This window comes from Scardinius erythrophthalmus (assembly GCF_964197995.2).
Source record: "Scardinius erythrophthalmus genome assembly, chromosome: 23".
NCBI lineage: Eukaryota > Metazoa > Chordata > Actinopteri > Cypriniformes > Leuciscidae > Scardinius > Scardinius erythrophthalmus.
The window spans coordinates 13779491-13807389 of NC_138243.1; the positions used below are offsets into that span (position 1 = coordinate 13779491).

The following is a 27899-nucleotide window of genomic DNA, read 5'->3' on the forward strand; positions in this document are numbered from 1 at the left end:
ATCATTGGGGATAACCCTATTCTTTACCCTAGTACCAGACGGCAGCCAATAGCTGTACATTTTACAAAACGGACAAAACCCTTTTTGTCAATCGGTGACCAACCACGAATGTTGTTAGATTATGATCATGACGTAGTCCGTCTGTACCCGCTTTGTACCTTAGCAGCAGGAATTATCCAATCACAACGCGGACAACGCCCATTTGGTCAGCTTTGGTTATTTGACGTCCAATCGGAGAGTTCGAATCAAGAATTCTATCTCCGCCTTTTTTTCGTGACGTGCTTGTGTCGCAGGGCGGGGTTTCCATTTTCACTGCGAGTTTCGGGGAACAAACATGGAGCCGGAGATGGAGGACAAAACCTTAGAGCTAATGGTGAGTACTCGGTTGTGCTTCGAGAAAGATTTTCTGGTATGTCCTAAAGACTTTCGCGTTTATACATTCGTGTTACCGGTTACAAGCACAGCCTGGTAGAACATAACCAGCTTGTGGAGTGGGTAGGGATCGGTTGAGTTGAGGGGGAAGGAGGGGTGAGGAGCGAGAGAGAGAAATGGCTGGCTCGGCTGACAAGGAGGGCCCTGCTATGTATCGCTGTCTCACTTGGTGGTTTTCACGTCTCTCCCCCTTGTTTTCCGTTTTATACCAAAGCTGATACGTTAGTAGACAAGACCGTCAGGTGTTATTGGTGATGGTTGAGGATATTTATTGAGTTAGTGGCGGATGTGGAGGGAGTGAAGCTGCCGCGGCATCGTGGTGAGTCCGAGGCTCGTCGACTTTAGCCGGTGACTTGAGCTTCACTGCGGCGCCTCTGCGCCACTCACTCCAGCCTATAATCTGATCGTACAGACCAGTTGTGGTTCATATGCAGTCTCAGAATCCTTCACTATGTTTTGAAGTTTTCAAAACAACCATTTCTCTCACACAAAAACGTCTCATTTACGTGACACGACATATTTTAACTGGAGTTTAAAGCTGCGTAATAGGAAGTAACCGCTCGTGCTGTCAATTGCAAATGACATTTCTGAGCCAAACGATGAGGAAATATACAAAAATTGTAACTTTTACAAGAATCGTGGTTTAATGTGAATGAATAGTTGTATTTTGGTAACCACGCATCTTTTTAGGGAAATACAAATCTTCATTGTTGATGTGAAGGAAGTAATAGCAAGCTGCTAGGTGGCTAACCGCATCAAACCATTAGCCTACGCCAACTAATTACGACATTTTCTTATTAAACTCATTGATTTTTGTTTCATACTTTTATGAATAGAAATTGTATAAGACTCACAAGAAAAATAAACTGAATTCCTCCAAGTTTGTCCTTCACTAGTTTAACATCACATTTGACATGATTTACATCTGTGTAGTCTCATTATCAATCTAAATTAAATAAAACATTTATGTTAATCTAAAACATTTTTATAGTGCCTTTAAGTGTATTCCCTTATTTAAATATGCCCTTTATTAATGAGGCTGTCTCTGAATCAATATCATCTTGCCAATACAATATCATTATCGAATCAGTTTTACAGATTGGATTTGCTGCTTGTTGCTATGGATACACTGTAAAGGTAGGAGTGAATGTTCTTGAGTTTGTCCACTTTGTATTGTGAAGCTTGAGAAAGATAGATGGTTTTTGGTTGAAGATAACAAGCCACGTGCATTTGTGTATAGACACAGCAGAGGACTCATAATGAAACAAAATCATGCAAATGTCAAAAACACAACAAACTAATTCAATATATTTATAAAACTATAATACTACTATCTCAGTGATGGTAAAACAACACTGGTGTCTATCTTTGATATCACACCCCTTTCAGTCCAGAGAGCTTTTGCCCAAGTTTATAAAGATATTCACGATATGAATGGTGATTGTGGATTAAAGCAGGTGCTGAGTCGTGGATATTAAGGGCATCATCTCTGTGTCGCCTGTGTTTGGGATGTAAGCATATCCTTGTGGTGGCCTTGGCTAGGGGACAGCTGTTGACACGATACCCAAACGCCTACACGCCCTGCCCCATCCCACATCTTAACAGCATGCTGATGGAGAATCTGTCCAATTATTCAGCACGCAGAGATCGTAGGCTGGTGCTCAGTGCTTTCATCTGCTTTCCAACAAACAATGCGATGGAATTATGAACGCATGCGAGCGGGTTATGTTTAGCGTCGCTGTCAAGCGGAAACCTTGTGTCTCCAAAAATTGCTTTTCAGGAAATGGAAAAAAGCTCTACACTGCATTGTCAAAGTGGATGTTGTGTCTTTATATGGTCAGACACTTGCATATGTCATTATATTAACATTTGACCAAAATCAAGCTCAATTGAGTTGCAAGGTTTTTGACTGGAGTATTTGACATGTTTTGTCCGTCGTTAGAACGCCAATAAGTGCATCGCATTATGTGTTCGTCAACTTGCAGGTTATAAAGTTTACTGTAGCTATGTGGGCGGCTGAGCACTCAGTTTCTTTCTGTCTTTTGGCTGAAATCTCATATTGTGAAAGATGAAGTGCTATGCACTGGCTTTTTAAGACCGTATTGGCCATGACTCGATGATAAATGCTAGACTAAGACACTCTTCTCCACTTCTCAAATACATAAAACATTTTCCATATCTGTTTCTTGAGTAAAGAAAATGCTACTTTTTAATAGAACCAGTACTTTATTTACCCTTGCATTGCAAACAAGCAGAGACGGTGCAAACTGTGTGCGGCACTTCATTCACGATAGAGAATAAAGTGTTTTAAAGACAGTTTGAGGATCCAGTGGAGTTACATGTTTCCGTCACAAGCTCTTTTTAATGATTTTCATTGGTTTAAAATTTGCGAAACCCACATACAGATATAAAGGGTGACCAATAGTAATGATTTATGAAAAAATAAGACAAAATATGGAGATTTCCGCCCGACAGCGACAATAGGTCTCGTATAGGAGTGGTTCCGATTTATATTGTGGTCCAGTGTAACGATGTAAAGACGACACTGTGAAATAATGTTTTGTTTTTGTGTTTTCCTACGGCAGAACACCTCTGTCATGGACTCGCAAACTGCAGACTCCCCAAAGATCACAATTTTTAAGGTGAGGTGGATGAGCCATACCTCTGTGTTTGTCAAAGCCAGTAAAAATAATGAACAGATACTAGAATAAGGACCAGTTGAGTAGCCTCTCCCTGGACCATGAAGGATTTTCCATATTGAAGTACTGTTGACTTAGGGTTTTGTTGTAGGGCACTGCCTAATCTGTGTCTGGAAAACCTCTGTGACCATTTCCGCAAGACTTTATTGCATCCGTATTTAGGATCAGTGTGTCCTCTCTTGCATTTTTGAGATGTCCTGTGTAGTAACAGTGGGCCCAAAGTAGGGGTGTCCATGGTTAACCGATTAACCGTTAAAAATTGCGTAACCGAGTGAAACATTTTGCTCGGTTAAGTGGCGTCAATGGCGTGCATTGAATTTAGTTGTAATACATTTTTGCACCACCAGAGACCGCTAGACCAGTTTTCTAATATGAAGCGGGCAAAGAAAGCGCGCGTCCGAGAGTGAAGGAACAAACATAGTATCCGCGCCACTGATCGCAGCACAATAACATCTGTCTACAGAGCTTTACCACAGCAGTTTTACCCCGCGCATGCGCAGTTTCATCACCACAGTTTTACCCGCAGAGTCCGTTTACCGTTACATTAACCCATACAATTTGTATTATGCATTTCCTAAACATGTACTTGCTAATCAAACACTTTATATGAACAAACTAGCCTACTAATCTATAAAACACAATCGGTCTTCCGACCTTTTACTATTGTGTTGATATGCGCGAGGGAGAGAGAGCAATGCAACGCTCGTGTTGTTTGAAGGCGGTGAGAGTGTGCGCGCGCGCGGCCGGGGCTCTCTCACTGTTTGTTCTTATGCGCCCTGTCCACTGATCTAAATAATTAGTTGTTACGACGACTTACTTGTTCCTTTGTTTTAATAAATCATGGACACGTTGAACTAATTCCCTCCCTCATTTTGATTTAAGAATTACAACGTGGCCAAAAACAGTTTTATAGTTTTAATTAGTAAATGGTAAAGACCTATTTTTTGTGAATTGGTGAATATTCAGGTGAATTATTTCGTGGCCACGAATTAGGCTAATAATAATTATTAAACTGTTTTTCTTACCTGTGAAGATAGCTCTTCAGTGAAGGCCGATATTCTCGTACAGCTTTTTATTCATTTTTTTTGTATGTGAATTGGTGAATATTCAGGTGAATTGTTTCGTGGCCACGAATTAATAATACCTCAGCACGTTTTACAAGACCCTTCTCGATCGCAGCGGCAACGAGCACTTTGATCACTTGATTTAAAAAACAAAATATTTCAGCGCTAGATCGCCTAAAAAAGAAAACGAACGAAATGAATGCTCTGCTAGTTAACTGGAGATGTTTTGTTTATTTATTGGTATTCCTGCCGCGAGATGTTTCAAAAGTGGTGGGGACAATATCGACCTTAGAAAATAGTGGTGGGGACATGTCCCACCCACAAATTACGCCTATCTCGGGGTTGCGGCGCGCACATATGGTTAACCGAGTATTAACCGCTAAGGGCTTCGGTTAACGGTTAATGAAAAACTTGAAAACGTGCAGCCCTAGCCCAAAATGATCCGGACACTTATACTACCTTAAGGTTTTGTAATGTTTTAGAAAGAAATCTCTTATTCTCACCAAGACTGCATTTATTTGATCGAAAATATAGTAAAAGCAGTAGGCTAATCATGTGAAATATTATTACATTTTAAAATCTATATAAAGATAAAATCTTTTCCTGGCAAAGCTGTCACATGATCTATCAGAAATCATTCTAATTTGCTTTAGTCCTCAAGGCACTTTTCTTATCAATTATAATCATTGATGCTTAGTGTTTAATGGAAACCGTGATAATTTTTTATTCAGAAATCTTTTGTAACCTTTGATCAATTTAATGCATCCTTGATGAATAAAAGTATTAATTTCTTGAAAAAAAAACAAACAAAAAAAACGTTTGAACGGTGATGCAAGTCACACTTCAGTACAAACTAACTGAATTTGATATTTAAACAAGTGGCATCTGCAAACATACAATGATAAACTTTTTTTCTCACTCAACTTCACTTATCTGAGACATTTGTGCATTTACTTTTAATAAAGCCAAAGTTATTTTAGTGCATGTTCAGTTCCCCTGAAGCTCACACAGATGTCCTAGCAGAGCAACCACAAATTAGATCACACATTTGACTACCAGAAAATGAAAGTGCCCAGAATCTTTTTTTCAACAAAGAATCAAACATCTTTTTGAGAAATGTTTTTCAGTTTGTTTTCTGCTTTTTGTGTGTTTTTAATGCCTCGTTTCCACTGAGCAGTACAGTATGATTTGGGACGGGAAACCCTGATCCAGCTTGCGCACTGCTTGGTGGAAACTAGGCATAAATGTTGTTTTTGATTAAAAGCAGGAGAGTTTAATGTTAAAACTATATCTGTATCTTAAGTCAAGTAAGTGTGTTCTGCTGGGGGTACACCCCACGTGAAAACATTTGTAATCAAATTGCTAAACAACCACTGAATGGATTAACACAAAATATGTATAATGTTAAAGCTTAGAAACTCAGCTTTTTAATACATGTATGTAACCATTTTGATCAACTCTTACAAGTGCTGAGTTGTCTCTAAACCGTACTGTACCGCCGGCGGCCACCACCTAGCAACAAAACAATTAATAATCATATTTTTCAAAACTACTGGCTTGATCAACACAAAATAGGCGTCATTTGAAAGCTTAGTCTCAACTTTACATGCATGCAACCAATTTGGTTAACTCCTAAGTAGTACAGTGTAGTGCACGGAGTAGAAAACATCAAACATTGTTGTTTTGGGCTTTGACTAAACTTGAGCAAGTTTTGTACGTGAAATGAGTCTTTACATTTGTGTGTCACTCAAAAAAAATTGCTTGAAAAATGCCTTCAGGGCTTAAAGGGTTAATAGTTTAACTCTTTTCTGAGTAAATGCATCTGCCTTGAAATACTATGATTGTTTCTATTCTCCCTTTGCCCAATCCTTTTCCAATACAGATTTTTTTTGGTCTCATCTAACATATCTATTTATTTGTTTTTCCTTGTACGACTCTCCCAGCCTATCTTTATCTGTCCTCAGGTGAGTAATGGACCTTTGACGGGCTCTAGGAAGCGGCCATCGGAAGGAAATTACGAGAAGGAGAAGGACGTGTGTATCCAGCTTTTTGATCAGTGGTCTGAAGCGGACCAGGTGGAGTTTGTGGAACACCTGATCTCACGCATGTGCCATTACCAACACGGCCACATAAACTCCTACCTCAAACCCATGCTCCAAAGGGACTTCATTACGGCACTGCCAGGTATTACATATAGTCCTTATTCTGAAAGTGCTGTTTTTGACGGAGGATCCATGCATGAAATTTAGCCTTAAGATTAAAGATAGACCATGTTTGTATAAGACTGTTTTAGTATAGCCTATCTCTAATATTATATATAAATCAAACTTTAATTTCAATCAAATTAATCATTTAACACATGTTCCTGGTGTTATTTTTCATAATTCATCAGTGCATGTTATTCTAAGATTAAAAGTTAATGTTCATATTTCATTAAAACATACTACCATACAAAAGTCTGGGGCAAGTAAGATTTAAGAAATTTATACATTTTTCAGCAAGTATGCTTTGAATTGATCAAAAGTGACTGTAAAGACATTTATAATGTTACAACAAAAATACATTTCAATTAAATACTCTTCTTTTGACCTTTTTTTACATTAAAGAATTCCGAAAATAATTTCCACAAAAAATATTACGCAACTTCATATTAAGAAATATTTCTTTAGCGCCAGATCAGCATATTAGAATGATTTCTGAATGATCATGTGACACTGAAGACTGGAGTAATGATGCTGAAAATACAGCTCTGCATCACAAGAATGTACATGCAAATTACCATGTTTTGAAATAGAAAAGTCATTTTAAAATGTAATTTTTCACAATATTACTGCATTTGATCAAATAATGGTAATCTTTGTAAGCATTAAAGACTTCTTTGAAAAAAAGAAAGAAATTTGAACAGTGTATCCTGCATCATCTTTACACTTTTTTACTTTTTACTTCTTTTAGAAAATGCATCAGATTGTAAAGTCAAATGTGTTGTGAATGTAATTTTTTTTTTTTTTGTAATTTTTTCATCCTTTTAAAAAAAAATCTTTCTTTTTGTGTTCCAGCTCAGGGTCTGGATCATATAGCGGAGAATATCTTGTCCTTCCTGGACGCACGCTCGCTGTGTTCGGCCGAGCTGGTGTGTAAGGAGTGGCAGCGTGTGATTTCTGAAGGCATGTTGTGGAAGAAGCTGATCGAGAGGATGGTTCGGACAGACCCGCTGTGGAAAGGCCTTTCAGAGAGACACCAGTGGTGAGTCATGGTGCTGATATGACTGTTTACATCCCACAAACCCCCTCATTTATGCATGAGGTTTAACAACCACCTCGTCATTATCTCTCAGTGGTGTAATTCTCCACCAGACATTCTAGGAACCTCCATTTAGACTGTCTTGTACATCTTATTTGGCCTTAAATTATAAAGGGGCTTGTTTATGCCAGTTTATCAGGGATGTTTATTGCTGTTTGATTCACAGGGAAAAATACCTGTTCAAGAACCGCACAACAGAAGTTCCTCCGAACTCATACTACCGTTCTCTTTATCCGAAAATCATTCAGGACATCGAGGTGGGCAAATCAATCATTGTTGCTTTCTGTCTTTTATGGGTGTAATATGAGATTAGCTCTTGTCTGCTCATGCCAGAAACGAGCCAATGTTTTTTTTTAAGGGAAGGGAGGTAGTAACTCTGAGCATTTGTTTGTTCATTTGAGCAAGCAGGAGCAGTGATTTAACCTCAGGGGTGGGCGGCAGGCCTCATGCAACCTAGCTGTCTTTTTCATAGTAATCAGATTGTGCAACCATCAGCTATTTAAATATCACATTTTCAAATGGTTCACTTTTTTTATTTGATGTCAATGCGTAATCATTTTGATCAAATCAAGTAAAATAATTACTTAAATTGCTGTTCCTGTTCCCAGACCATCGAGGCGAACTGGAGGTGTGGCCGACATAACTTGCAAAGGATCCAGTGTAGGTCGGAGAACAGCAAAGGTGTTTACTGCCTCCAGTATGATGACGAAAAGATCATCAGCGGTCTACGAGATAACTCCATCAAGGTGTGACCGCACTCTGCCTGTGTATTTCTCGTGAACCTCGTGTGGGATTCACTGTAGTCATCACTGGTAAAAACCACAGTCTGACTGCATCCTTCCTTACGCAGGTGCCATTTAAAAATGCTAACCACTTTTGACATCAAGCTTGTTCTTGTGAATTATGACGCATTTAATCACATTTTGCAAATGCACAATTTTGTGATTGTTTGCTGAACTGATGTTACTCGAACCAAAGGGGTTCAAGATGTCTGCATTCAGATGGAGGATGCTTTTAAAACTCTCAAAACAGAAACACGACTCGAGTTTTAGATTTACACAATTGAAACTCTCCCCTTATATATTATAATATGAAAACTAGTGGGAGTGTATTGAAACCAGTGAGATGATTCAAGTGACTCTAAGGCAAGAATGACTAATTACAGTAGTCAACATTTGAAGTGGGTCAAAACCTTTCATCAAAGTTACGCATGAATTTTGAACAATACCCGTTCTCGTCTTAGGACAACATTGAACTTTTTTGGTTCCACTTCAAATGCTGACTACTCTTTATTGCTCATATGTAGTGTTAGGGGTTTGTTTAAATGCACTCTTACATCTGATTTTCTCATCTCTTATTTCCTGTTCTTGAAATTCGGCTTGTGTATCTCTAGGGATGTCTCATTGGTGACTATAGCAGTAACGATGAATGTTATTGTATTTTTTTAAAAGGTTGTTGTTATTAAACAAAGGTTTGTACAGTAATGACATTTGTTAGAAAAGATTTATGTTTCAAATATATATTATGAATTTTATCACAGTTTAAGCAAAAATATACTGTGTTCAACATTGGTGATGATAAATGTTTCTCGAACATCAAATCAGCAAGCATATTAGAATGATTTCTGAAGGATCATGTGACACTGAAGACTGGAGTAATGATGCTGAAATTTCAGCTTTTCTTTCACAGGAATTACATTTTAAAATGCATTTAAAATAGAAAAATAAATAAAAATAATAAATTGTAATATTTCACAGTATTACTGTTTATATTCTGTTTATATTTAAATAAATACAGCCTTGGCCCTTTGTGAGCATAAGTGATTTTTAAACATTTAAAACATCTTGCCAACCTCAAAAACTTAAAATAAACTACTGTTCCACAGTTTATTTAATTGAATATATTAGATAAAAAAATTCTAATTGATATTGGCCATGATATAAATAATTATTGGCTGACAACAACATTAGCCAAAATATTGCCGAATCTCATCTAGCAATGTGAAATTATTGCAAAATTTAATTAATGTCCAATAATGAGTCCGTTCCCGTTAAAAGAAGTGTATTTTTGAGTTTGTGAAATTCATGGTGTTTGCAAATGTGAAAAGATGTCGTATGTGTTTTTGTATTCAGATATGGGATAAACAGACTCTGGAGTGTTTGAAGATCCTGACAGGGCACACAGGCTCTGTGCTGTGTCTGCAATACGATGAGAGAGTCATTGTTACCGGCTCCTCTGATTCCACTGTCAGGTCAGATTTCTATCGTTTCTCTCGCTTTCTATAAGTCCTCTGTTCATTTCTCCACCCCCCCACCCCCCATCACTCCACATGTCTGTTCAGCTGGAATGAGTAAGGGACTGATAAAATCGGTGCTGACTTCTCTTGCCATCTCTTTTTACCCAGAGTTTGGGATGTGAACTCGGGGGAGGTTTTGAACACTCTGATCCATCACAACGAGGCCGTGCTCCACCTGCGATTCTGTAACGGGTTGATGGTCACCTGCTCGAAGGATCGCTCCATTGCCGTGTGGGACATGGCCTCTCCCACAGACATCAGCCTCCGCCGAGTCCTCGTCGGACACAGGGCCGCCGTCAATGTGGTCGACTTTGACGACAAGTACATTGTCTCTGCCTCTGGTGATCGGACCATAAAGGTCAGTGCTCTTCTCTCTGAATGACTGTTATCAGCTGTCAATCAAACCACAAATCAATGCTCTTAGAGTTGTATCTGATTTCAAATATGTCTGCACCCAATATATATCACAGGGGGGTAATTTCTTTTCTATATTTATACAGATTTCTGTATTTTACGGCCTGAAAAGTATGACCATGAAATGGTTTTTGGGTGGATGGTGTGCTGGTTAGGGCTCTCAAAATGGCTCAAAACCTAAATTCGAATTCCATACTTGCTTATTACTAATATTTGTATTTAAAAGGCATAATTTCAGTTAGAGCTTTTTTGCTTGTCTCCATGCCACAAGAGGGTGCTATGAGCAAAATATTAATGCACTGCATTAAATTGTTTATTCAAGACAATTAAATAACATTACTGTTTGTAGTGCATAAAGTTTAAACTACCATTTATAAATCAAATATTATTTCGTAAATTGCATAACAATTATGTACATAACAGCATCATCTATTTATGCAGTTTAACGCAAAGATTCGAAGCTCCAATCACACAGTACTTTTTTTGCGTTTAAAAACATGACATGCAGTGGAATGGAACCCCCCTTCCCCCCCACAAAGTCTCAAGACATAATTTTTTTTTAAGTTTTATTTACCTTTACATGTCTTTCTAAACATGCGGCTCTCTTGTGCGAGACACGAGTGCACTGGTCAGATGTCTGTCTGGCACGTTTACATCCTTAGTGCCTGTTACTGTATGATGATTGAAATGGCCTAAAACAATTATTAAATAAACTGCAAAATTTTACGTTTTCTAAAACCTTTATTTAATGCACAGATTGTTTTTAACTGTACTGCACAAGCTGTGTGTGGGTTAGCCAGGGTTCAAAGCACCAAATGCAAGTAAAAATCAGTCACTCTGAAACTGTCACTCGGCAGTTGCCTGGTAACTTTATGAATTGACAATGCATGGTTGTGAGAATGTGATATGGCTTAATGCGATCATCAGATTGCAGCGGTTGTGGTGTGATTCTATAAAAATATAGTCTGACGCGCTGCATGTTTCAGAGTACTGTAACAGCACTTTGTTTTCAGTTTCGTTTCACAGTTAATTCTACTCTGCAAGTGCTGTGTGTTTTGAGTCACTCATAATTTGCATTTGGGAACGCAACATTCGTCATGAGAATAGTTTATAAATCTGTTGTCAACAAAGAAGCGACAAGGCAGGGTTACTCAAATCCAGCTCTGGAGTGCCACTGTTCTAAAGAGTTTAGCTCAAACTATGATCAAACTCGCCTACCTGCAGTTTTCTAGTAACTCAGACCTCGGCTAGCTTGTTCAGGTGTGTTTGGTTAGATTTGGAACTAAACTCTGCAGGGAACTGGTCCTCCATTTTTCCGCCAAAATAAGTTCAATGGTTTGTGCTGCAATGGACTTGACTAATTTGTCGTGCAGCCAGGCTTGGACTATTCAGGTTTCCGCTTGATCTGTCCAAAGCCAGAAATACCCAGCAGAGGGCAGCAGTGTAATGGCTTCTCAATTCTCTGTAGACTGGAGAAGCGCTACAGTCCGCTGCTCTTGCCCAGAGCCCTCGTCAGCACTCGTATTCTCCAGCCGCTCTCTCCTAGATGCTGGAATCGGGGCAATCGGGATTCCAGGAACAGACAGCCCTGAGCCAGCACACCCATCGCTCTGGGAGGGGTGCCAAGTCATTCTGCAGCCCCCACCCTCTGAAAACATTCCCCAAATAATGAGGCAGGGCAGTATGGGCTGGTGTGTGTGGGTTTTCTAGGGGTGTTTTCACATGTGCGCACACACACAACTTCCTGAGTTTGAATGTACTGGTGCTTTATTAAATACGCCAATGGATTATTCTAAAGGAAAAGTGGCACTGGTTAGAAAATATACATATAAGGGTTAAACATTACACATTTAGATCACAAAGTTTTAAAGTGTTTAATGTAATGTTTTGCAGGTGTGGAGTACAAGCACCTGTGAGTTTGTTCGGACACTAAACGGTCATAAGCGAGGAATCGCCTGCCTACAGTACAGAGACAGACTCGTGGTCAGTGGCTCTTCAGACAACACCATCAGGTCTGTGCCAATAAATAATACATTGAGTTTACATATAAAAGTAATTGGGTGAATCTCAAGAAACGTGGGAAAAAGAAAAATATGTCCAGGTCACATTTCACCCTAGGACAATTAAAGTGAATATTTTTTTTCTATTTTTTTTACCAAAACATTTTAAATGAACACTCCACCGTTTTTAGAAATAGGGCTTATTCACCGTCTTTCCTACATTTAGATAGGTGGGCAAACGCATTTTTGTTTCAGTGCATGCATTGTTTTAGTTTGGCAATGCTGCCGATAGCTTATCTTAGCATAATGAATGGAATCCTTTGTTGCCAGCTAGCATGCCGTGAGTAAAAGTGATAAAAAATAAAAAATAAAAAAAACGAATTACTTCTTGTGGCCTGCGTATTCACAACGAGTACAAATAGCGATGCAGATTAAGACTAGGCGATTTCCTAGGCAGATATTGACATGAGACTATATTGGGGGGAAGCACAGGCGAAGCACTTCTACTTGGGCACAGAGATATCACGCAACACCTGAAATCCCCCAACTTCCGTCAACATACCAGCGTGAATAGTAGCCGGCTATTTTTCCTACAGTAGACATAGTGAATGGCGATGAACATGGCGGATTTTGTGAGAGACGAAGAGGGTGGTGCTTCCAAACTAAAACAATGCATGCACTGAGACAAAAATGCGTTTGCCCACCTATCTAAATGTAGGAAAGACGGTGAATAAGCCCTATTTCAAAAACCAGTGGAGTGTTCCTTTAAGGGTTTTGATATTAAACTTTCTTTTCTTAATACTGAATATAACCGAATTCTTCTTTTCCTTGTTGGTATAATTGTTCTTTTTTGGGTATAATGTGACCTGGGTTCTCCCAGTTAGTATTACTTGCATTTGATTTATTTTCTCTTGAAATCTTTGTTAATCTCTTTCTCTAGGCTCTGGGATATTGAGTGTGGAGCCTGTTTGCGGGTTTTGGAAGGGCATGAGGAGCTTGTTCGCTGTATTCGGTTTGATAACAAGCGGATTGTGAGTGGAGCGTATGACGGGTATGCCCAAGTCTGATTTATTCAAAGTTGAAATGAGTTTTATTGGCTTTTTTTTTTTGCATTGCATTGCATTACAGTGCATTGAAGAATAACAGAATGTGGAAAAACAATTTTTGCAATTGTTTGATAGCAGCCAAAAAAGACAGGGGAAAGTTCCTGTAAAAAGTTTTAATTAAAAAAGAAAACAGTATTTCAAAATTTGTAGCGTTGGAGATTGAACACTTGACAAATTAAGATGCTTTTGCTGAAATGCATTCTAGTCTGGAGGATTAACTTTGGCCAGATTTTTTTATTTTTTTGTCTGGATTATGGCTGGTTTATTCCTGGCCTTAATGTGAATAATCTCTTTATTCTCACATCTTTAATTGCGGAGTTGCATTTGTCTGCTCCCTGTGCTCCAGTCATTAATCTGATACTTGAGCAGTATGCTATACCCACACAGCCGAGGGAGCAGTCACTTTTAATCCTGGAAAGCCCACAATTGAATCACAGATTATCTGTAGATTATGCGTGAAATGCGGCCGTGGAGCTGCTTTACAACAGAAGAATGAGAGAGGGATATTTTAACCAATGTATTGTGGATTTATGATTGTAATATTTTTGTCCATTATCTAATGTTCTTTAATATGTTTGTGTGTGTGTGTGTGCAGTAAAATTAAAGTATGGGACCTACAAGCTGCTCTCGATCCACGAGCCCCAGCCAGCACTCTGTGTCTACGTACACTAGTGGTGAGTTCCCAGCCACCTGACACACAACACTACAGAATATACATGGGCTCAATTCATTATCTCTAAACAAAACTGCAAAATGGGTGCTCTGTAAATTCCGCACAAAATAAAATAATGTTAGAGGCAAGTAATTTATATTGTATTTTATTTAATATTCCGCATTGATTTTTCTCTTCATCAAAGAATCTTGAATTTAATTTTTTTTTTGCTTTCCATAGTTTAATCCATAGTTAAATTGCATTTTAAAATCTCTTAAAATAAAGTTATTTTAAATTTGTAATATGGTTGGCACAAGAGAGTAGAAAAAAAGGAATAAACTTATTGACCCCAAACTTTTAAACAGTAGTGTGTGTGTATTTAGTATTTTATTTAATGTAAAAAATTTAATTTTAGAGTTGAATGAACACTTGTCTTTAGACAATATTTACTTAATTTTGGTAAACTTGAAGATCACTGAAACAATGGAAAATATTTTACCAAGCTTTTAAAATTAACATGTGGAATCTAAAACACTGCATGACTAAAGTGTGTAACATTTTGATGTAAAGCCCCTCCATGTTTCCAAGTTCTCCTTTTTTTTTTAAATATCTCGTCTTTTTTTTAAATGTACAGTGTTATAGTGTGCACTTGGAATTGATGAAAAACAGCGCTGTCACTGATAATCTCAAAATGCTCAAATATCAGCTGGTTAATTGGTGCTAGGGAAGGTCGGTATATCGAGTTTATCAATTTGTCCTAAACATGAGACATGCTTTATATTAAGGGCTTAAAAATAACTTGTGCGATATTGTTAATGCATTAGTTTAAAAGAGCTTTCACTGTCAGCTGCTCTGACAGATACTTGTGCTGTTTAATGCATTTGAGACATGGTGTTTTCCTCCAGACGTTACTTGCATTTTATAGGTATGTTCTACTTCTGTAAATGTAAGACAGTAAACTTCATTGAACAGATGAAGTGCAATAGAATAGGAGCGCAGTAACTAAAATATACATTTTGCTCAAATATTTGTTGGACTTAAATTTGTAGAATTTTAAACCTACAAGTAAGCGTGTTTTTATGATAGGGGTAACTGTAAAGTGCCTAGTGTAATGAGGTAATTAGATTAGCCTACATTTGATTAAGCTCAGATGAGTCAATGTGTGTTCCTCTTAGCAATTAACATTTAGTCAGTGCTTTTCTTATCATTTTTAGTCTAACTTCTGCTTTAAAAGGAATGATTTTTGTTTTTATATTTTGTTAGAATGTAGTGTATTTTTTTTGTTTTGTTTTTTTACCTTTTTTTGCACAATATATAACATGGTTACATTTGTTTTCATAGCCTTCAATATAAGCATTGTTTGTTGGACAACATTGGGCAGGATGTAATGTAATAATTTTGTTAAATGCAGATTTAAAAATGAGAAAAATAAGAAAATGCAGAGATGTATACCCTATATCAGGGCTATTCAATTGGCGGCCCGCCAATCATCTCCATGCGGCCCGACGGCACCAACCTCCCTCCTCCTCTTTTCCTGGCGGTGCGGCTAATTCAGTTTGATACTCGCGCCGTTTGACCTGAGAAACGTTTTACGTGCGAATATTTCAGCAGTTATGTGTCCCGAATTTATGTCGACTGAACCAGCGATAGACTACCAATCATTCGTGAATGAATCATTCTTTTGGTTCGATTCTAAACGCGCTTTCATAACGGTCTAAAACTATTCGGATTCATTCGGACCGCTCCGTCACTGAATCATCTGAAGCGGTTTCTCGGCCAGTACAGTAACAACAAATAGCGCTGTTTTCAGTTGTTTCACTAGTTGTTTCAAAATGGCCCAGCACGGAGTTGCGTTTACTCCCGGTCCGGACACTATATTAAACAGCGTTGCGATAACCGCGTTTCAGTTCGACAGAAACCTCTCTATTACAAACCACAAATCACTTGATGATTTAATTAGTATTAAATCGGATCAAACAGCCTCATTCCCAACAAGACTGATGAGGAAAGCAGGAGAAACACAGAGGCATGAACGAAATTAGAAGACTTTAAATCCCCTAATCACCCTTACAAACATTTACCATGAATGTAGGCTACTGTAGTAATTTACCATGGTTGGGCAGAAATGTGCAATATTTATATTGAATACTATGTAGTAATAAATAAATATAGTAAATATACTATAATATTATATAGTATAATAGTAAATATAGTGATTTATATTGCATTAGTTTTATTAGGTGGGTAGAGGAATATATAATTAATGCTTGTTATGAATAATGTCAGTTTATTTGTAAAGGTGGTATAGTTTTTAACTTGTGTTTAGGCATTTTTTTATACAGTGGGAGTGAGTAGCCTGTGGTTAACAAGTCACACTATCAGAATATTTTCATTTAAGCATAACAATTATAAATAAAATAATTATTATTTCTCACCAACAGCTATAAGTTTGTATAAATAATTTATTTGTTCCAAGGAAAATAGTTGTACACAGCTGTAAATGATCAAGTTTTTTATTTATTATGGTTTTATATATTTGCATACTGTTGGGTACCACATTTCCAAGTAAATACCACACTTCTTTAGGGTTACTTTAGCTTATTTATTGAAACTGTTATGTTTCAATAAATAAGCTAAACCCCCAAAACCCACCCACCGGCCCACCTCAACTTTTCGATTTGATAATGCGGCCCTCGAATGAAACTAATTGAATAGCCCTGCCCTATATTGTCATTCAGCCAAAAATAAAGAGATGATATATTGGCCATGTCACCCAGCCCTATGCCTACCTACTCTACTCTGTTATTAATTCCTAATAATCTCTGATCTGTCCCGCATCCCTGTCATGTGTAGTTAACCCGCCCTCTGCATGGTGACGCATTTATAGCACCATAGATGGTCTGAACTGCATCACGTCATTCCCAGTCTGTGCCTGATTTTGATCCACAGCAGCGATGTCGCTTCAATAATAGTCTGTCTGCGTATAGGAACATTCTGGCCGAGTGTTCCGGCTCCAATTCGATGAGTTCCAGATCATCAGCAGCTCCCACGATGACACTATCCTTATCTGGGACTTCCTAAACGTGTCAACCAACGGGCAGACGGAAGGACGATCGCCGTCCCGCACGTATACCTATATATCCAGATAGCAGGTAACGCATGTTTTGACTTGTACGATTTCGTTCAAATTCACACGTCAAAATTAAAACTAACTCGCATGCACGTGATCTCTTGACAGGGAAGCTCTGGTGGCGTGCGGAGTGTGTGCGAGTGTGTGTGGGGACTGTTCGGGTGACCCAGTCTCTGTGGAAGTGTGCCAGGATCAAAGGTCGAGGAACGCCACCACCACCCCCCTCCCCTTCACCCTCCTCTCTCCATCTGTCCGTTTTATTTCTCCCCTCTTCGGTCATACTGAGGGCCGCCCCACAAAACACAAACTGCGTCAGTTCTCTTTCTCCCTCTCTGTGGAGGAGGAGGTGGAGAAACGGTGGAGAGAGCGATGCCATTAAGCAGAGAACCTGAGGGTGGGCGTGGAGCCCCCCCTCTCACCCCCGCCACTGCGTACAGGGTGACGGCTGCCCCAGCTCCGCCCCCTGGGCCCATGAACTCTGTATCTATCTTTTGTTTGTTTTGTTTTTGATTTAAAAAAAAGAAAAACTAAAGGGAGAAGGCAAGGTCTGAGTGCCTTCCTTCTCTCGGGACTGTTCTGCATGAATGAGCGAGCGATGGGACGTATAATGTGTGCTGGTCAACTCCTCGGTTTCTGATTTTTTAAAAAAAAAATGCTTTTCCTTTTTTTAAGTTGGGAAATTGACTTCATATTTTTTTTTCTTGTGAAATCGTATGAATAATTGTAGTTTTTGACTTCTCCTGATATGTCCTTCCATTTCTCGTTTTAGCGCTGTCCGTCTCGTTCCCCTTTTCATTGTCTGCTTGTCTAGGTTCTGAATGACCCATAACTGATCTGAATTTAGTTGTAAACAGAAATGTCTTGTCTAAAATGGTGTTGTATATTGAAAAGATTTTTTTAAAGAAAAAAGCGTTATTAATAAGAATAAAGTACTTGACTGTGAAGGAGTGTTAAGGAGCTTGCACAAGCGCGTCGTGTTTTTAGTGTGCGTGTTCGTACGCATGATTCGCCCCTTTGAGATAAAGGCTTTCCAACAGGCCCAAATTTCAGGAACCTGCCGTGACGGCTGCCAAGACCTTCCAAAAGCATAGGCCGCTGTTCAAATATTTAAGTTTACCTCCTGCTCCGAATATGTGGAAATTGGCAGTACTGTCATTTTCGTCTTACGATCGCCACCATGGCAACAGCCACAATACATAATTTCAGCACTGTAACGATTTAAAAATGTTTGAATGCAGAGCAATATTTTAGTCTTGAATCTCAAGAATCTCTGTATTCTGTGCGAACTGCAGAATGGAATTCCATTGGAACAAGGCATTAGTATGAATGATAGTAGGCTACTGTCAGAGTTTGAGACGCAAGGGTGGACGTGAGACAGATGGAGACATTATAAAGAGGGAGGATCAAAGTCATTCTGCAGAGTGGGAGAGAGAGATGACTACTGCCCAATATGGGTGATCAAGAATGTAGCAGACGACTAGAACAACAGAAGTTCTGAGTAACTTAGTTCTGCTGTTCAGAGTTCAGCTTTCTTATGACTAGTTAAACTAGCTCTTGTATATGAGATGGTTTGACTAGTCCATTTCAAAGCGAAGCTGGTGTTTGAGTTTTAGGGCTGTAGTTGGTACCTTCTGGGTCCACCAGGTGGCGATAAAACAGTGTTGGAGATGCAGTGAGAGTTTTGACCCCAAAATACAAGGTGTACTGAATGTGTCATGGAAAGATAACACCCGTTGATCAATGCATCCACAAAATAAATATTTTAATAACATGAATAGTATCAAAATATCTCTCAAGATTTCACCAGCCCCAAGTGGTTTAGGGACAGAGTAATTTGCAACAGTTACAGCAACGTTTTGCATTACAACACTTGCAGGGCTGGAAGCTCCGAGGTCAGTTTGAATAACTGATATATTTAACTATCTAGAGTGAAAATCAACTCCCGTTGTGGCCTGTAATGGATATTTTGTTTTGAAAAAGCCAGGAGTGTCAGTGTAGATCAGCGATTGGTCAAATATGACTTCTATAGGCTGTCTTTCAATTCGTTCAGCTCTAATGGATATTATACTCTTTTTAGTAGTCAAAATATTGAATTTGTCATTCTGTGCTGCTAATACACTATAGTTCAAAGGTTTGGGGTCATATATATATATATATATATATATATATATATATATATATATATATATATATATATATATATATATATATATATATATATATATATATATATATATATATATATATAATATATATATATAATCTTTTAGCCATTGAATTGATCAATAATTGATCGATAATTTTTAATATTACAAAAGATTTCTATTTCAAATAAAAAGCTGTTCTTTTGAACTTTATCAAAGAATCCTGAAAAAAAAAAACATTTATCACAGTTTTCTTAAAAAATAAGCAGCACAGCTGTGTTTAACATTAGTGATAAGAAATGTTGCTTGAGCTGCAACTCCTCATATTAGAATGATTTCTGAAGGATCATGTGACACTGAAGACTGGAGTAATGATGCTGTAAAGTCAGCTTTGCTTCACAGGATTACATTACATTTTAAAATAGAAAGTTGTAATAGTATTTTAATATTGTAATATTATAACAGAATTACAGTTTTTACTGTATTTTTTTAAAAGACTTCTTTCAAGGTATGTTTAAACGACAACGATGGACTAAAAACAAACGTTTTTCCTTTGCGTTTTTCGTACACAGACGACAACGTTGTCAAAACGATCCCCGTTCACACTGATCCGCGACTAAACGACTAAAACCGCTGTATTCACGCCAGGCCAGTAGTTGGCGAATCGAAGTTAATGTGTAAAGAAACACTACGTGCCTAATAGACCTTATTCACAGCAGCTTGGATTATTAACGGGAATGAAAGCGAGGCTGTGAGGGATAGACATCTCTTCAGTGGGCTGTACTGTTGTTTAATGTGTTTATGGATTGTTCTGCTGATGAAACACTGCACAAACATCTGACAAACTTCATTAGACAAAAAATCCCAGACAATATGAAAAATATAAGACTTAAGTGATCTAGGAGCTTTTTACAGCGGATGCCATTGAAAATACGTTAACTATCCCCTCGCTTTCATACCTATAATGCCGCTGCTCTGAGTAAGGTCTATAGACTAAACGTGTAATACGCACGCGCATTACGTCACAGTTTTTACAAATTCGCTTCTTTGTAGTTTACACAGAGACGATAATGGGAACGTTTTCAAAAGTTCGCGTTTTCAGGCCGCCAGAATGCCGTTGCCGTGTAAATGGACGGCCTAAACGTACTAAATGTTTTTAGTTGAAAAACTGCGTTGTGTAAATGGCCCCTCAAATTTGACCCCAAACTATTGAATGGTAGTGTATTTCGCTTTCTTGAAATGAAACTTTATTTCATTGGTTGCTGGTTCCTTCAACACTGATGAATATGAACGGCTCTCGATGCTCCTGGTGAAATGTGAAAGGCAAAGTAGGGCAAAACCAAAGGAGAGTCTAAGAAGTTTTTCCTGACTGTGATAGACTTTGGTTCTTGGTTACAATCTCATAACTCTTACAGGCCCGAGGCTGACTTTTTGATGAGTACACAACAGGTCCTTTAATTGTCCTTTTGCTCATGAGCATCCAAGTCGGCAAGTCTTGGCATGACGTGCACTTCCAGCCATACAACTTCACGCAAGTAGAGTGCTTTGCTCTTTCATGGTGGGACAAATCTGTGGCACAGGACATTAGAGGGGAATTCTTTGGCCTCTGAAGTGCTTGGTCCCCTTATTGACAGGGTTTAGTGACTGGACACTTGCCCAGGAGTCTTTGGTTATGTTTGCATGATTACACAGTGTTTAAGCAACCCCGTCCTTTGACTGTGACTGCGAAGAGGTCGGTCCTAAAGTCTAACCTACTTACGTTTCAAAGAAGAGCGTCTCTAGATCCTCTGTAAGAAGGGATCTTTGCGCACGAGTGTTTGTTGTATTATGGGAGTGGTGGAGGAGCGGTGGAGGTCAGCTGGACTCTTTTGCTTCTCTTGCTGACTGTTGTAAAGCTGCAGGGCTGCAGGTCGGGCTGCTCTCCTGGAGGGAAGCGTTTCATGAAATGCACGTCTCGCTGGTTGGGTAACGTGTTCGGGCCCCTGCGCGGTCGGCCCTTTTTGGTGAAGCCCACGTACCAGCCCACATAGCGCGCCGACATCCAAGCAGTGTAGTTATTCTCAAGCATTACCTCGATGAAAGCGCAGCCTCCGTTTACGCCGCTGTCTTTCTGAAATGGAAGAAATCTCACTGGAATCATTGTGAAATAAGCTTGTTTTTTTTTGCCAGCTTTTTCAACAACAGCTCAACAAAGATGTTTAATTTGTAGGGCTTTCACATTGATAAATTACAGTCTGAACCCTTTTCAGAATGGGAATGATTTAAAGGATGTAGGTGATGCAATATTAAGTAATCTTTCAGTGACTTACCTTCCCCACAAGCTTCCCCTTACGGTTCATGCACAAGTAGTAGTTGGTCTCTTTCCCTCGTATTCTCACTTGACTCCCAAAGGTGTCGGCCTCCACCACGAGCTGGGCTTGTGAAGAAACACAAAAAAGACAGACGGACAGGAATATAAACATGGCGTAAATTATACTTACAAGCAATAGATGTATTGTCATAAAAACTGAGTTTAGCTGTAGGCAGCTGTAATTGGCAGATGATTTTTTTTTTTTTTTAGGCTGTGGTACAAAGGTATATAACATTTACTATATTTAGAGATTTATTTAATATACATTTATTCTTGGATATTAAATTGGTATGATTTTTTTTATGTTTTTAAAAGTATCTTCTGCTGACCATGGCTGCATTTATTTGATCCAAAATACAGCAAAACTAATATTGTGAAATATTTTTACAATTTAAAATAATGTTCTATTTGAATATATTTTTAAATGTAACTTATTCCTGTGATGCAAAGCTGAATTTTCAGCATCATTACTCCAGTCTTCAGTGTCACATGATTCTTCAGAAATCCTACTAATATGCGGATTTGCTGCTCAAGAAACATTTCTTATTATTATCAATGTTGAAAACAGTTCAAAAGAACAGCATTTGTCTGGAATATAATTTTTGTAACATTATAAATGTCTTTACTGTCACATTTGATCAATTTAATGCATTCTTGCTGGATTTTTTTTTTTTTTTCAAAAAGATAAATGCTGTTCTTTTGAACTGTTTTCAACATTGATAATGAACTTTGTATAATGTGTTTAACATTTGATAATAACTGTTTCTTGAGCAGCAAATCATATTACAGAATGAATTCTGAAGAATCATGTGACACTGAAGACTAGAGTAATGATGCTGAAAATTCAGCTTTGATTCTTAGGAATAAATCTTAAAATATATTCACATAGAAAACAGCTACTTTAAATTGTAAAAATATTTCACAATAATAATGTTTTTGCTGTATTTTGGATCAAATAAATGCAGCCTTGGTGAGCAGAAGAGACTTCTTTTAAAAGCATAAAAAAATCTTAACAATTTTTGAACAGTAGTATATACAGAGAAATATATAACATTTAATATAAATTCAGAATATTATTAAATATATTATTTATGTACATTATAATTATATGTATCACACACACATTTATTTCATTTTTTTATCAGTCAGTTATTTAAAGAGTGTTAATCTAATGTCTTCCTAAATGTACAGGTAGGCCGACACATTCAGATTGTTTCTTACCATATTTGTCCCCATCCTCTCCCATGGCGGTGATTTTCTTGCCGAGCACCTGGATGTGTTTCCCGCTGGTCCGGCTGTATAGTTGGTAAACCCGATGGTGCTTCCGGCTCAGGCCATCCCGCACCCCTGTCTGATTCTCTACGTGAACTCCAAAGTTAACATTTTCCACTGCTAACACCTGCACAAACACACGAGTCAGCCACAAATCACTTTTATTGACTTTTGAACTATCAATTGATATATGGTTTTATTATCGGTAACACATTGCAGACTATAAGCACCTGTAATGGGCTGTAGAACAGTAACACGACCTGGAAGCATCTGGCCGAAGAGAAATAGAAAAGACACACGTGATTCAGTGACATTTGCATTCATTAGAGTCGCTTTTCTAACCTATTTAGGGGAGAATGAGGTTGGTTAGCACACTTTTCATTCTTTGTTGAATATTTCTGGTGAATCAAACATTATGATAACCCTACTAGAGGCAAATGAAAGCTTAAGTCCTGAGGTAAAATACAATCCATACATTTAGTATAACAAAATATTTCCCCCTTTTTTTAAATGTATTTATTGTAGGGTTGGTTAGCACAGTGTTAAAAAACTACAGTTTTAAGAGGGAGGCAACAAGGGGGAAAAAATATGAAAATGTTTATTTTAACCCAAACTAACACCACATGTGAGTGTCTGCGTGTATTTAAAGATCAATGTTCAGGTCTGCTATGAATTGTTAATAATACTTTGTACATATGCCAACCAAGTTCACTCCCTCTCTTTTCTTAAATGATGTCAGCGAGGCATCATAATGTATCACAGGCCTTCAAGTTTTATACCCTAATATAATTGCTTCCAATCTTTATTAACCAACATTCATATATTTTATCTTCCTCTAATTATTTTAAATCCTTGTTTTAGCTGAATGGGGTTAAGGGCTTTTTGTTTTGACATTAAAAGTCATAAAAAGACCTCACCTTCGCAAGTTTTAATCTATTAATGTAGATCAAACACTCAAAGGTCACAATTTTGCGACAGCACCTGATCATGACCCATCAATGAACCCTGATCCAACCAATACAGGTCTCTCCTATTTTATGAACGCTTCTTATTCAACAAAGTATTATTACTGATTTTAATAAATGGGTAAATGTGATGTGCTTTTGTGTGGATCTATTACAATGTAATAAAAAAAACTGCAATTAGTTATAACAACTTAATTTGTTGAGATAACTTAAATATCCAACTTAACTAAAGTTAACTAAACTTAATATTTTAAGTCAAGCACAAACAAATTTTTTTAAGTTGAAACCACACATTATTTCTTATTCTTATGTTGAATTTTAAGTTGTGATACATAATCACAGCAATTCTTTTTTACAGTGAGCATTACAAAATAAATAAAAGCTAATCATATATGCAATGGCTTGAATACCTAATCTATGATGGGACATGTTTTCAATTTCTGAATTCACATAACTTTGATATTTTTATCTGGCGCTTAAAGTAAATGTCTAAGTGGTGTAACTGGTGGAGATTTAAAAGCTGTAATACTTGACATTTTTTGGCATAAGTAGTTTGGTATAACATGATTAAAAAAAAGCCGTAAAGTAATTGTTATTTTAAATTGTTATTAAAATATTGAAAAGAAAAATCTGGCCACTTAATTAAATGGGTAGTTCACCCAAAAATGAAAATTCTGTCAGTAATTACTCACCCTCATGTTGTTCCAACCCCATAAGACTTTCTTTCGTCTTCGGAACACAATTTAAGATATTTTTGATTAAGTCTGAGAGCTGGCTCACTCCTCCATAGGCTTCTCTGTAACTGAAACTTACCGGCCCAGAAAGTTAGTAAAGACAATGTTTAAAATAGTCCACGTGACTACAGTGGCTCAACCATAAGTTTATCAAGTGACGAGAATACTTTTTTGTGCGCAAACCCCCCCCCCCCCCCCCCCCCCAAAAAAAATAACGACTTTATATAACTATTTATGTGTGGGACTCTGAGTGAGTTCACGTAGTGTAACAGCGCAGCGCTTCTGGGTTGTACGTCAGAACGTAGCCTCACGACGCTGGTCATGTGTGTGATGCTGGCCAATAGTGAGCCTACATTCTGACGAAGTGCTGGGCTGTTACACTACGTGAACTCATTCAGAGGCTCACACAGAAGAAAATAAATAGTTGAATATAGTCGTTATTTTTGTTTGTTTTTGCGCACAAAAAGTATTCTTGTCGCTTTATAAACTTATGGTTGAGTCACTGTAGTCACTTGGACTATTTTAAACATTGTCTTTACTAACTTTCTGGGCCGGCAATTTTCAGAGAAGCCTATGGAGGAGTGAGCCAGCTCTCAGATTTAATAAAAAAATATCTTAATTTGTGTTCCGAAGATGAACGAAAGTCTTATGGGGTTGGAACAACATGAGGGTGAGTAATTACTGACAGAATTTTCATTTTTGGGTGAACTAACCCTTTAAAGTCACTGTTGTGTAACCAACAAGCAGGAAGCCATTTTGTTGCAATGTGTCAAGAAAAACATAAAACAGAAGGGACCCCTTTATACTGTGCCATGATTAACATTTGTTTTACTTTTAAAAAAAATCCATTTTGACATTTTAAGAAATTTTTTTTCGGGTCAAATGGAGTAACCAATATTTGTGATATTCATAACTTTTTTTTTTTTACTTTACAAATAATATATGTAAAATGTTAGTATTTTGTAGCAAATTATTCAAGAATTATTTGTCCATTTATATATATATATATAATATTTTAAGACATCCTTATTTGTAATTGACTGACACACATGACTTTTATAGAACAGGGCAAGCAGGATTCAGACATAGAAAGTCTCATCATCATCATCATCATCATCAGTGCTGTTATCTGAGGAGACTAGGTGGGATGTGTTATTATGAGAACAGCATCTGCTGAGTCTATGTCGTGGTCTGAGCCAAAGATGAGAAACACAACAAATGCTCAGGCTGGACCTATCGGTAGATGGACACTAACCAGAAAAAGCCTTCAACTCATACTGAATGATCTTACACGTGAAACTTACAGCAGGACAGCAGCGGACAGGATGGACTGCATCGCTCCAGCGCTTCAATCACCCCGGACAGTGAGATCTTTGAGGCGATGGTTTTAAAAACTGGAGCCAAAACCGGACACAGACCCAGGTGAGCATCTGAGCGCGCGTTGGAGGATTGTTCAGAGAGAGTCTTCTCGCGAGCAAACCTGTTCAGATGGACACTGGAGAACGACAGGTGAAAAACAGGTCATCCTCCTGTGTGACCCCACACTCCACATGACACACTGACAATAGATGGATATTAAAAAGCTTCCCAGTGTTCCTTCTTGCAATATCCTTAAGACCGCTGCTGTCTTCACACAAAAACGCAGAATTCAGGGGTCCTCCTGCCCTTTAAGAAGTCTTTGCTAGATTTTCTCCTTTTCCAGGCTTCTTTTGTTTGGCTGTGGGGTGGAAAGGACCCCTCTCTCGCCACAGGACAGTGCGTTTGCTGAATGAGAAGGAAGCGCAGCTGAAGTGGAACGGAGATGGGCGGGGTGCGCGGCGCGCAGGGGCAGGGATGGTGATGGGACGATGTTTCTAGCTCACTTATCATCACCAAGGTGGGGCGATGCAAGAGAAGCGGTTCGACTGTCCAGTAATAACCTAAATGAAAACTTGCAGCACTTTAAAACTGCTTTTATAAACCGAGTGACCTTTTAAGAGGACTCGTAAATGGAAAATGTTCGTGAAAGTATGGACGTCCCGTTTAAAGGTGCATTCAGTCATATTTTGTGCTAATTATGAAATTAATTTTGTTTTATAAAATACCATGTGCGATAGAGACTCCAGTCCTGTCAGTCATGTGGGAAAAAACTGTTTCATTCTACATGGAGCGGGGCGCCCCCTCATGGTCGCCGCCATGTTGACATCACATTTCCGTGTCATGCTGCACAAACCAACTATAGGCTACAGCCCGCAAATACAGTCATGAAAATCTGTTGTGATTAAATCTAATGTCCACTATATGGACATGTGTAGTGTAAGATAGAGAAAAACAAATGAGCAGGAACGAAACGATAAACACACACACACACACACACACACACACACACACACACACGCACACACAAGCTTGTTTGCAGCAACAGCCGTTAGCAAACAAACCTCATGCATCCACACCAACAGGTGTCAGTATAAATTCCAAAAACACTGGTAATGTTGGGGCAAATAAGAACCAGCTAAACCTAAACAAACACTTACTTAGTGCATCCTTTACAAATGTGATTTCTGTACAGCCTAAAAGGAGTACTGAGCAATATTAGGCCATATTTGAACACTTCAAAATAGAAGAGAGGGTGTGAGAGAGGTATGCAAGCAACAAGTCGTTCCAAAATGAACATTTCACAGGGATTTCAGAAACACAGCCCCCCCCCCCCCCCCCCCCCCTCCTCTGACCACGACAGAACCGCAGACACCAGGGTCAGCCAACAAGCGCCAGCGCAGCATGCTCCTCAACCCCCCTTTTCTCGCCCCAGCACCCCCTGTGCCCCATCCGTGAGGAGCAATAGATGTGTGCAAGTGAAGGAGAGAGATGTAAATTAGCGGGTAACTAGACAGGTCATGGGCCGCTTGGCGGTTTTTGAACATCCTAAATGAGCCGTGTCACACTTCCAAAATTCAATAACTCATTTCCTCTCACTTTAAAAATCCCATAATTTCCAGAGACAACAAACATTTTTGATTAGTGAAATGGTTTGATATTTTAGCTCCACTGGAGAGTACACTGAGCAATTAGAAGGTCAAAATGACCTGATATTCAACGTATACACACCCGGGTGTGTGAACAGCCACGTTAGACTGAATTAGGAAGCCTGGTTGACTGGATGACACTCACCGTTGTGAACTTGTGATTGTATAACCTTTTGTTCCAGCATTTTTCTGCTCTTTGTCTTTCAGTGTCTGGACTTCAGGCCCTCCACCCAGATTGAATTTTTAGATGAAGTCCAGAGATCTTCATGTGAAAGGTATCAAATGCACTTTCTCTCAGAGTTCTTTGAATTTCAGAATAATCTGTTTTAGTTTTCT

The 27899-nt window shown here is 38.4% G+C and overlaps 2 protein-coding genes across 5 annotated transcripts; one reads left to right on the top strand and one right to left on the bottom strand.

Annotated features, from left to right (window-relative positions):
* Nucleotides 1-187: 187 nt before the first annotated feature.
* Nucleotides 188-18060, top strand: fbxw11b (F-box and WD repeat domain containing 11b). 4 transcript variants are annotated; one of them, XM_081355015.1, is made up of 13 exons: nucleotides 188-373; nucleotides 3018-3074; nucleotides 6139-6379; nucleotides 7252-7438; nucleotides 7662-7752; nucleotides 8104-8241; nucleotides 9628-9746; nucleotides 9900-10149; nucleotides 12099-12217; nucleotides 13146-13256; nucleotides 13907-13985; nucleotides 16951-17115; nucleotides 17202-18060. In XM_081355015.1, the coding sequence occupies exons 1-12, from the start codon at nucleotides 335-337 to the stop codon at nucleotides 17110-17112; spliced, it is 1593 nt and encodes a 530-aa protein (XP_081211141.1). In that variant the 5' UTR covers nucleotides 188-334; the 3' UTR covers nucleotides 17113-17115; nucleotides 17202-18060. The 4 variants fall into 4 exon arrangements, with proteins under 4 accessions (XP_081211141.1, XP_081211142.1, XP_081211143.1 ...); XM_081355016.1 differs by having other exon boundaries at nucleotides 229-373; nucleotides 6160-6379; XM_081355017.1 differs by lacking the exon at nucleotides 3018-3074 and having other exon boundaries at nucleotides 298-373.
* Nucleotides 18061-19432: 1372 nt separating this feature from the next.
* On the bottom strand, nucleotides 19433-26273 carry fgf18b (fibroblast growth factor 18b). The gene is made up of 5 exons (XM_081355020.1): nucleotides 25863-26273; nucleotides 23090-23129; nucleotides 22809-22986; nucleotides 21547-21653; nucleotides 19433-21347 (listed from the first exon to the last, which is right to left on the bottom strand). The coding sequence occupies exons 1-5, from the start codon at nucleotides 25892-25894 to the stop codon at nucleotides 21063-21065; spliced, it is 642 nt and encodes a 213-aa protein (XP_081211146.1). The 5' UTR covers nucleotides 25895-26273; the 3' UTR covers nucleotides 19433-21062.
* Between the last annotated feature and the right edge of the window lie 1626 nt (nucleotides 26274-27899).